Below are 11,620 nucleotides of genomic sequence, written 5' to 3'. Positions count from 1 at the left end.
ACATACTACAGTAATTAAAGTTTATATGTTCAAGTGTCCCAGCTTCATTAAACATATAAAAATCCATAAGCAGAGATAAAGTTTATTACTTTCTTTTTGTTTAATTAGATTGTTTAAACAGGAACAGATTGTTATAATCCAGATCTGAAAAACTAACGTGATGAACAAAGCAAGAATTGTTTACAGCCGTTAAAATGTTCATCATCTGAATGCAGTAAATTGAAAAAAATTAATCATAAACTCTATTTAAGAGACTAAAATCCACCTTCCACAAGATGAAATTTATGAGATTTAAGATAGAGAGATGAATTAGATCCAAACACAGAATGATGACCAAGGTTAATAATAAGCACTCCACATGCTCAGTTTGAGGGCATTAAGTTTATCGATATCACTAATGGTAATTCAGCCTTTAAAAAGCTATAGCTACATGTTCACCACCATCTTTCCACAAAGCCTGAGCACTGACACTGAAGTTTTATGTTTCTCTACTACACAAATAATAACACCTTACCTTCCAAAGGCATTTACAAGAGCAACTATTTCTTGTCGCGTCAGTTGAAAACCTTTTGATGGGCTATTCTCAGGAAGGCTCTGTATTTCTTTCTCAGAAAACAAGATCTTCAGAGCAGTTCCTAAGCCTTGAGTCTACAAAAACAGTTAGATCACTCCTTCAAACACTTGGAAAACCATAAAAACTTTCAAAAATTACTAATCCAGGCAAACTGTAGTACCAATTCTTATTTCCCAATATCTCAACCCAAATAACTGCACACAAATCAGAGCACTAATAGAAATGCATGCCACCAGTTGTGTATCAGGTTCAGTCAGTTATTCAAGAACATTTGTTTCCTCATGTAACTTGCTCTTCATCCTTCTATTTTTAATATCTTCTTTACCCATCTCTTTTCTTCTTGGCCACATATATGAGAATATGCCCATTGCAACACTTCATCTCCCTCCTGCCCCTTACTTTACAGGCATCCCACCGCTGATGGAGCACATCTCCCCTTTTCCTCTCCCCTCTCTCTTATAGTCAAACTAAGTTTTCTTATAAGGTATCACAACATGAGTGCTTTTTCCACCTCCAAACCCAGTGGCAGACACTGCAGTTTCACTTTCAACCCCTATTTTCTATGCAGAAATAGAACAGAAGCAGCTTTTCTTATTTTTGCATTTAATCTGGTTACAAAGACAACCACTGGATTTTGACAAAATGTGGTTGGAGCTAGCTGCAAGGGAACTTTATAGGTCAGGAAGTCTGGCTCTGTTTCATTTTGAGTGAGAAGGAAAAAACAACAATAGATCAGAAGCATAGGACAGGATAAGTAGAACTCTGGAAATTCAGCAGAGACCACTGAAATTTTGATGTTAGGAACTTTTTTGAAAACTGCACTGATAGGTTCAATGCAATACAGCAGTATAGTATAGCAGGCACTACAAAATAACCATTCTCAGTCTGGACTTAATATTTGTCTTGAGGCTTAAAATATTGTTCTCAGTAAAATAAAAACAGTAAATGTCCAGAAAATGAAATTTCGTCAACATTCAGCTTTACTGTGCACGTTTGTGTTCATTTGCTGCCTTCTGCGTAAATTGTGAAAATCTGAATTACTTTTTCTTATGCCTTAATTTGTGGTGTTAAATATCACACTGGATTTTCTAACAAGTGAGTGCTGTATTTACAGGAAGGTTTCCCATCAGTGATTCCACAAGGCTCATCTGATCAATGAATACAGATAAGATATTGACTATCAGTAGTAATTCATCATGAAACGTCTGTTTTAAATGCATCTCTTTCAGGAGAAAAACTCTACCTTCTAGTAAACTAAACAGCCTTTGACTAAATAAAATATTTTGAACTTTTTTTTAAAATTGCTTAACAGTGAATTAGACATATGTTTATTTTTAATACATAGGTAAGGATATCAAAGACCAACTGTGTGCAGAAAGTCTGAAGGCTAAGGTAAGAGGCATTCCATCAAAATGAAATGGATGCTTATCTTGGAATCTGCCCTTGCCATGCACACACACACACAAAATAAACTGTACCTGCAGCTTGCCCCACAGCCTGCATTTGTCACATCCAACACAGTCCATTATGCGGGATATGTTCTTGAAATGCAATCTGAATTCTTCCTATCAGTTAAAAGCAAAATAAAAAATGTTAAGTTAATGTACAGAACTAGAAGGTTAACAAATTTAGTACCATTACAATATCCACTATCTCTTACCAAAACTGAATAAAACCATTGCTTGCCTTTTGTAGTCAGGCCATAACAAAGGTACACATAAACCCAGAATCTTGTTTCCAAGCCACTCCTAACAGGTAATTCCTCAAAAAAACCTTCAAAAATATTGAACATGCAGGGTAACACTTGGATTCTGTACACTGACTTTCTACCAACTTTCTCAAAATTTTCCAAGTTAGAACTACTGTATCTGTGTCCCTACCCAATTTTATTTCCCTTTTTATTCAAATCCCTTTTGAACCATCCTACCTTTTCGACGAACAGGCAAACATGCTACAATTCACAAAAGATACTTCCTGGTCAAAGCTATGGGTAGATTGTTGCTTTGCAGCTTCAGAGTGGGAGCAAGCACAGCACAGAACTACTTAGGCTGATCTCAATTAATTAAGGCCCAAAAAACACTAGCTGGGCTGACAAAACACTGGTACTTTTCTAATAGCATTCTTTGTAATGATGATGAGATTCCTTACTGCTACTGAAATATTAAAAGTGTTACCAAATATTAACACAGCCATTTATTACTGAGCCACACAAACTGTGGAATTGTAATGTATACCAATCTGAACACTAGCATGGTAACACTGGAAGTTGCTGTGTAGTTACAGCACTCATTAGGTCCCCATGTCTAGGAGCTATGCTTTTCTAACGTTAAGTATAACATTATATTACATGATAGTATACTGTGTATTATAAGACATCAGTTTTTAAAACAAATGTGACTGTGCTGTTTTTTTTTTTTTTGGAGATACTTATGTGAAACAGATATTCTATTTAAAAATAAACACCACTGCATCTACTGGTAATACTAAGTCAACTCATTTGCCCCACCACAGTCCTCATGGCAGACTCAAGGCACTAAGCCAGAGATTTCAGTCTGCTTGGATCAGGACAGCAGCTGATTACATACAGTGGATTAAAAGGCCTCAGATACAACTCTAAGTTTTTATCCCTGCCTTTTCTACTGTCAGCAGTATGATTCTGGTAGGTAGAAGGGTTTTCTAAAATAAGACAACTTAATTCCAAAATGGGTATTTTGGGTGTAATTCAGAAAACTAGCTTTACCTTTAATGACTTGGCTCCTTTTTTATCTCCAGCAAACATGGACTTTTCATCAAAGTGCATATGGAAGGACCTAACAAAGACAAAATGCGATCAAAACAAATGCATAACTACAACTGGCATAAACTACAATGTTCAATCAAGCTTGGTGAGCAGCTGATGCCGTAAGTGTAAAACACATTTCAGAGTTCCTAGTCTTTGCAGATTAGCCTAAAAAAATTACTTGATGGTATCAGTTTTACTATTTAATCACTGTAACTTGAAATCTGCTATTCACAGTTTTATTCTAATATACACTGAAATTGGCTAAAGTTTTTCCTTCCAATTGATTGTTATCTGACCATATGTCAAATACGTGGCAAGACTATGATTAGGGACAGCAATAAAGCCACACAACATGTTAACAATCACAAAAACTAGCAAAAAGGAGAGCTAAGGAACTCAAGAATTTTCCAGAGCCAACAGAAGAAAGAAGGGATGGATAAACCACCACATGTGAAGTCTATGATAAGAGCTGGATTACTCAGTGGATCATTAAAAGACTGCATGTAGTACTTTCCTTTTCAGAATAAATCATGTGCATCTTATATTGAAAAAATCAGAAAGAGCAACATACAGGGAGTAGCCCAGGGTGTTGTGTGGTTTGGGGTTTTTTGTATTTTTTTTTCCAGTTTTTAAAGATTGGTATATTCAAACCTCAAAAATATTAATTTCTCCTGTCAAATGTACAAATTCATGTTGATCTCTCCCATTACTTAATTTTATGCCTTCACTCCACTCTGATTCTTGTCTTATCCTATCAACAGGTTGCCTATGCTCACTTCCAAATATAACTGAGAATTTCAAACTACTGAAAAAAAAAAATAATTCTATGCCTTACTTTGTATCCCGGAAGATATCGAGTAAGAGAGCTTTAGATTCAGCATCCTCATGGCCATTTCCCGTGTAAAGGTCAACAACTGAGCGCTCAAAGTACGGGGCAACCTTTGACAAAGCACGGAGCTCTATCAAATATAAGAAATACAAGTTTTTGAGCCTCCTTGGTCCTTCTCCTTTCGTTTCGACAGGGTCAAAGCGGCGAGTGAACTCTTTCACATTTGGTCCCCAGCGAGGCTTCCCCCAGGTTTCTACACAGAGGGAAAAAAAGGCAGGGGGATTAAAACATATGTATTTAGAAAAAGAAAGCAACTAAGTATACACCAAAAACTTTCAGAAAAAAACAAAATACATATTACAGATACTGTAATATAGTAAATTCAGTAATTTTTCCTAGACTTACCTTCAAGAAGGTAATTTGCACACAGATGCAAGTTGATGCTAGCATGAAGTCCAGAAATGAGTTTATAAAACACTCTTTTTTCAAGACAAAGACCTGTCCAGGAAAAAAAGACAAACATATCTCAAACTAAATACTGGAAATAATTTATTAAAACGAATATACCTTGCCATTTTAGTGATGCAAGTCTGCATTGTTAACTTCCAAGAGTCACAATTACAGCATTGTTAATAAGCCCTTATATCCCATCATAGGAAAACTTTACCTCCTATTTTTTATATAAAGCAATACTGAGAATGAAGTTTGACATTTCTTGCTTGGTATTTCAGTGTTCTTAAACACAGTCAAATAAGTATCAGGTCAATTGTGGTACAGATAAATTGCCATGCAAAAATAAGATGCTTATATTGTTTAAGCAGTAAATTTGAAATAATGAATTTTGACAGTATGGATGCCAGAAATATACTGTGACCCATCTTAATTACAACTAGAGCTACCACTGAGTTAGAGGAGTGGCCTTATATAGAAACATCAAAAGCCCCAGAAAACCTCACAGCATTGGAAACCAGCAAAAGTACTTCTTCACAGCTCTACTGTAAATTCACTGAAGACTTAAATGCACAGAACAAAACCTTGGAAAATATGACTTTGATGAATATAGACTTCAAGAATGTACACAGAAATACAGTGGCATTGAGTGGTCAAAATATAATTTATATGTAGATACTACTTATAATTCCACTTAGAACTGAAGATAGAGACTACACTTGAAATTTAAGAGTTTGTTCCTTTCTCAAAGATACATTTGGGTGACTTCCCTGTCACTCCAATCTCCACAAAGGGAAGTCTATCTGCAAGGCTGAAATGTGTCCTCATTTACAGACATCACATTTTTAAAGGTATGTAAATTTATATGCTTTCCTACAATAGCATCAGCTAAGAGATTTCCAACTAGACAAGTAAAGGCTTATGAAATGTAGAATGAACTAATTTTAAAATTAAGTACATTTAACCCACTTAATTTTCTGCACACCTCCAAATGAGATTTTGATTGCTACTACTGCCATAATAAAGAGAAAATTGCTTTGCCTTCTGAACACACGTTATACTTATGTTAGATACACACAGCATACTTATGTTGGATTCTATAGTGGGAAAAGAACCATCAAAATCTTTAATGTTCTTTAAAGCTGTTTCCAAATAATAACGCTTACCCATATTACTACTAATAATGTCCCTGCTTAAATGTCTAAAATAACCAGAAAATTGAAAGTAACTGGAAGTGAACTCCCCCGTTATAAAAGACAAAACACTTAAAGGTTCAAGGAGTATACCATCTAAGTGAATCAGAAGATTTCCAAAGACCCTCAAGTAAAGAAATATTCTTTGAGTGACAGAAGATACTAAAGTTATAATTTACTAAGAAGCCTACACTATGAAAAACGCTACAGCATTTCTTCTAGTGAATTTAATATTACATTAACCCATCCAAGAGCCTTTACCTTCTAGCCACGTGTAGAAAGATTCTCCTGTAAATACAAAGCACACAGTTAAATGAGGAGTATTCATTTCCAGTATTACAGTATCTTTAGATTACTATGCATACTAACATTAGCTGCCACCTGGACATAAAGCTAAATAATTTAGCTGTTAAATGAGAATAGGCACTGAAATGGCTGAACTTTGAGAGTAGTTTAAATCTATTGGGGTCAGAATAGGAGAAATACAAGAATGAACATGACTAAGCTACTGATGAAGGCATTCAACAGTGTATGGAAGCACAAGTCTGATGATATGCACTAGTGGTGAAAGATGTGACAGCAGAGTGGAATTATATGTGACAGCCTTTACCTTGACTGATACTGTCTGAAGGTTTCACTTAGACTTAGATCTTTTTGCCCAAGAGGTTTCAGTTGACTGAAAAATCTTAGTCTGTCACTGTAGGCAGACCAAACGCTTTCCTCCCACTCTCTTCTCATCTTCCCAAAATCATGGACATTCAAGAAAGTACACAAAAAACTGTCCCTTTTCTTTTATGGGATCTGACATCAGAATCAATGGGGTTCTGGAGAAGCTAATAACATTATTACAAACACATATTCTGTTACAAGGATATCAACAAGGGAACTGTGTTTTGCTCTTATCCACTCCTTCCCACTACTCCAAATGCAAGAATGATCCAAATAAAAATATTTTCTGATCAATAATCTGCATAAAAACATAACTTTCCTGCTCTCTAATTCAATAACCATAAAGTGAACAAATCACAAGTCCAAAACTCCCTAATGCTTACTTTATTTCTGCAGGTCAAGCAAAATAAGATGACTTACCATCATCTCCTCCTTAAGGGGGAAAAAAAAATCCATAAGTATTAAAAGGATAATTTCCACAGCAAAGCAGAAATGAACTACAGACTTTACTAAAAACACTGAAAAAGCACAAGAAATCTTATTTAATCTACAAAAAATAGGCTACTTTCCATATTTCCATTTTCCTCCTCAAGACCACGCGAGACTTAACACATTATAATAATGAAAGTCACTAAGAAATTGAAATCCTAGCAGCAGCTGATTTACATATTCTTGAAAGCTATGTTTTAGCTTCAGAAAGATGGTTAGGAAGTAATTTTCTTCAGTCCGCATTGTTCAACAATCTGACCAGTGTTTCTTTCTGAAATTCTGATCTCTGCATTAAACTGTTCTTACAATTCTTTTTTATTTGTGTATACCAGCAATATATCAGCTTTTAGTAGTTATAAATACTGAGAAATCTTGATTTTATAATGGATGGTGCATTTTTTTTTAACTCAGTCTATTGGCTAATAGTTAACTTTTAAGGGAAATGAGACACACTGACAGGGGAAAGCTGATTCATTTGGAACACCAGGTTATAGCTTTCAATTTAAATTTAAAAACCTAAACCCCAAGTCATTAGCATAATTTTCTTAAATATTCTTGCAGGTAATTAAGCCTAAGTGTTCACTCCTCCTTCAAATAATGCAATTATTTGTACACTTGTAACACATTATATATTATGGATCAAAAATTTACAGCTCCATTACACTAAAGTAAGTATGAGCTACAGTGATTAAATTAAATGCTTTAGGAAAAAAGAAACAAGGTAAGAATACAAGAGTGCATCCAAATTGGAAAATCAGTGTGACACTAAACAGCTTTGAGACTTACACTACAGTTTCCACATCAGCTCCCCTGACATTAATAAGCCCATTCATATGCAGAAGATTAGGCATGAATGTAATCAAGTACCACAAGCCTTAGTCTAAATATTGAAAATGTACAGCTACTTCTACAGAGGAAATTAAAAAAGCAGAAAGCACACCTACAGACTGAAGATTGCTATTGTCATCACTGCAATAGTCACTACGTTAAAAGAAATGCATTGGAAAATAAAACAGGCAAGACCCACCCCTACTAGGTGCCAGTGGATTTAAAGGACGATAGACAGATCGAGGCCTAGAAAATAAGTCAGAAAACACAAAGATCAGTTTTAAGCTAAATTGAGGTGCAATTATAAGAAACAGACTTCCTCTTCCCCCAATTACTTAAAGCAGTTTTCTTCATAGATGCTGTTCCATACTCTCCAAGCAGAAGGCCCCTTGTATCCAGTGTAACGTTCTGGGTTCAGCAGCAAATCCACATACTGGGCATCTGGAGATCTCTCATCTAAATAGGAAAACTTTTGTTACGTATGCTAACTGATCAATTAAAAAAGATTTAATTTAAACAGTCACACAGAACTAGATATAAATAAGAGGTCTCATATAATACTATTCAATCTTCCAGTTGGATTATAAATGCCTTGTACATAAGAATACAGCAATATACAGGCTAATACAAAGCTCAAAAGTATATAATTTATTCCAAAGTCTCCTGTGTGTCCCTATTTTGTACAGTATCTGATCATCATCTATGTGGCTTCTCCAAGTCCACCATAAACACTTGACATGCAATGTGTTCTCTCACCCTATGCTAAGATATAAACAGTGTTTTGTTTTAAATGGGCTTCAGATTCAGGGTTTATTTGTCTGGCAGTATTCAGTTGAGAGGGTTGCTTTTTTGAAATGGGTACACTGCATATAGGGGATTCTTAATAAAGACAGGGTCAAAGTAGTACATCTTGTAGTTGGTACATACTGTATGTTTATTAGCTAAATCCATTATTTCTTCAAATACCCTTGTATACTGGTAGAAAAGTCTGAATCACATTGCTTAACTAACAAGCTTTCAGCATATTTCAGAACAGTTTGTTGGTTACAGCAAGAAGCACATTATTTAAGCAGCATTTCAACAAATTATACCCTCATCTCTGAAGTTCACTACAAATTCAGGCAATTTATCCAAAGAAAATTGTCAAACTGCTTAAAAACTCTGTAGAAAGAGGAACTTAAGTTTTGAGCTACAACCAGTAAAAAGCAGGAAGAATTCTACCCTCTTTGAAATTCTAGGTCAAAAGCAATTCATGCTTAAACAGACCCCACATACAATACAAGCCAATAGTCTTATTTACAGGAATAGGCCAAGAAGTGCCACGTAGTATTTCTTCAGACATTAAAAAAAAGCCACAGAAACAGAGAGCAAAACTGCTCTAAACAAAAGGGGATGATTCTGCATGAGCACTTAAGCATCACTTCGGCAGCAGTAGCAAAAACAAAGAGAAGAGACCCACGGCAACACAATGAGTGCCAGGTGAAAGAAAGTCAAATTACAGCTTTATTTATTTATTTGGCAGTGTGGCTAATCCAAGCAGTTACTACGCTTCCTGGTCACTTCAGGTCTCCGCTTTTTCTTCTTATTATCCACACACAACTGAGTATACGTGCACTGAGGAGCCATGCAACAGAAAGATGGAAAGCTGACCTGGCTTACTAGGTATTTTTCAGCTAGATCGAGTCCCTTATCTAGTCTATCATTAAGCCTCTCAAAAAAGATAGTAAAAAAGTAAAACTGATTATGTGGTTCTGTGCTACAGCTGAGTTAATTAAGAGCTCTTTCACCACCTGGAAGAGAGCAAAGGTTTCTACTTCCTCCCCATCACTCCCAGTGGTTACTCTCTCTCACTCTCCCTGCATCAGCTCAAAAACACACACAATAAGCCAGCTGATCACAACAATGTGGGAGATGGCAGGGAGATGTCAACTTACTGTCCCGCTGTGTAAGTAAGCTGAACCAGTTTACCATGCAGAAAGATGCACTCCAGAGCCAGTGCAAAAAAAAAAAAAAAAAAAAAAAAAAGGCACCAGAAAGTACATCCTTCTTCAGCAGGGCATGAGAGATGGAGTTAAAACCAGGAACTACTTAAGTTAGCATTACTTCTAAAAAAATGCTCCTGAACTACACCTTTCCCAGCTGAGTACTCTTAAAAAATGTACTTAGACAACTTGCAGATAGTAGAGACAATAGCAGCTTATTGCATATAACAGGTCAGATCTGCAGTAATGCTCACCAGCTCCTACAGAAACAGCCTAAATAGAAAAGGTTTACAGATCAGACACAGCAGAAGAGCTGAAAGAGAACTGCAATTGTTAAGTCCACTGCAGCTGCTACTTTCTCAGGTGATACCAAACATAAGCCAAAAGGTAAATGAAAACATCTAGCATTATGCCCTAAATATTCCTAGCATAGAAAGCTTTCTAAGGTGTTTATTAAAAAGGACTTAAGCAGTCATTTCTGAACTTGGCAATTCTCATGCTTATCTGAAAAACATTCCTTTGAGCTTTGAACATTACAAGCAAATAAAAAGACTCACATACGCGGAGCAGAGGGAAGACAATCTAGTATCCTAATGTTTTAACAATAAGAAAGTCCTTACAAATAAGCGTGCAGAGATCATTTGGAAACAGGAAGGCTGGAAGAAGAAAAAACTCAGTCCAAGCATAGACAGTAGAATAGCAACAAAAAATAATGCAGTAGTAAGAAACTGAATCAGCTGCAAGTAATTTGTCCTATATTTGTGCTAAACGCAATTTCTTGAAAGAAGCTTTTAAAAAAATACATATGCTGCCCCCCCCAATTTACTTCCTTTTTTACTTCCATAAAAATTTCCTGTTCACTATACTAACAAGAGATAACAGTGAATGTGCACTGTGTAAGCTACAAAATTCTTCTTGTAAAATTACAAAAATGAATGAATTGTCACACTTCCACTTAGGACAAAATTAAAACCTTTTAAAAATGATTATTTGCGGAGAAACTATGATCTTTTGTGGGGTTTTTTTAAGATACAGTAAATAAAACAAACACTGAAAAAGCTTAAACATTTTACCATCAAGTTCACAAAAATGATCCTGTGAATCATCATATCTTGCCCAGTCAATGAAAGCCTCCTTACTTTGGTTACTGAGGGGAGAAAAATACATCTCATTTTAAACTTTTAAAATAACAACATCAATAAGAGCTACTGAAAGAAATACATTCCACATATAGCAGTTAACTCAGAACTGAATTCTGAGTTACTGTATCTGAAACTCGAGAATATATGGAGTTTCAGCTTGTTAATAGCCTAGAGATTCAAGCAGACATCAACTGCAATACTTTCAAAAGTCACCTTATTGTTGACACACAGATTTCACCATCATTATTTGAATGAACTGCGCAGTGGGTCCTCTTCCTTCAGTTAGAGCTTGGTAAAAGACGTTCATAGCATTCATTTTTAACACTTTTCAAAGTACTAATTTAGCAGAAATCCTATTTTCATAACCTATACTTTCAAGGAAACCTGCAATAGTTAGCCTTGCTTTTTACTGGGAGACTGGGTGTCTAAATCCCCCAACTGCAATGCTAAATTACTCTATGAACATGATTTGTTGTAAGCCATTTAAATAATAATAGTATTCCACTCACTCTAGCATTTTCAGAAGTGCTAGAGAGACAACTGTACCAGAGAGACAAGTTCCCATACTATGAAATACAAATAGTGCCAAAAGCTTATTTCTATGCCTATGTGCAGCACAGAACTACTGATGCTAACACTACTGACAGCAAAATGTAAGCAAAGTTAAGGTTCGGAACTCTGC

At 35.6% G+C, this 11,620-nt stretch overlaps 1 protein-coding gene across 1 annotated transcript in view; it reads right to left on the bottom strand.

The window, feature by feature from the left end:
- ERO1B (endoplasmic reticulum oxidoreductase 1 beta) overlaps window positions 1–11,620 on the bottom strand; it is a 37,184-nt gene that overhangs the window by 4,718 nt on the left and 20,846 nt on the right. Inside the window, exons 6-15 of the mRNA XM_029965127.1 lie at window positions 10,870–10,943; window positions 8,150–8,270; window positions 8,014–8,060; window positions 6,918–6,929; window positions 6,090–6,116; window positions 4,591–4,683; window positions 4,192–4,438; window positions 3,315–3,384; window positions 2,053–2,139; window positions 515–648 (exon numbers count right to left, since the gene is read on the bottom strand). Of these exons, the coding sequence (XP_029820987.1) occupies window positions 515–648; window positions 2,053–2,139; window positions 3,315–3,384; window positions 4,192–4,438; window positions 4,591–4,683; window positions 6,090–6,116; window positions 6,918–6,929; window positions 8,014–8,060; window positions 8,150–8,270; window positions 10,870–10,943 (912 nt within the window). The remainder of the gene's footprint in view (window positions 1–514; window positions 649–2,052; window positions 2,140–3,314; window positions 3,385–4,191; window positions 4,439–4,590; window positions 4,684–6,089; window positions 6,117–6,917; window positions 6,930–8,013; window positions 8,061–8,149; window positions 8,271–10,869; window positions 10,944–11,620) is intronic.

This window comes from Manacus vitellinus, unplaced genomic scaffold, assembly GCF_001715985.3.
Source record: "Manacus vitellinus isolate BGI_N305 unplaced genomic scaffold, ASM171598v3 scaffold_8_pilon, whole genome shotgun sequence".
In the NCBI taxonomy this organism is placed as follows: domain Eukaryota; kingdom Metazoa; phylum Chordata; class Aves; order Passeriformes; family Pipridae; genus Manacus; species Manacus vitellinus.
The sequence above is the reverse complement of the archived record's forward strand: the minus strand, read 5'-3'. Positions and strand labels throughout refer to the sequence as shown.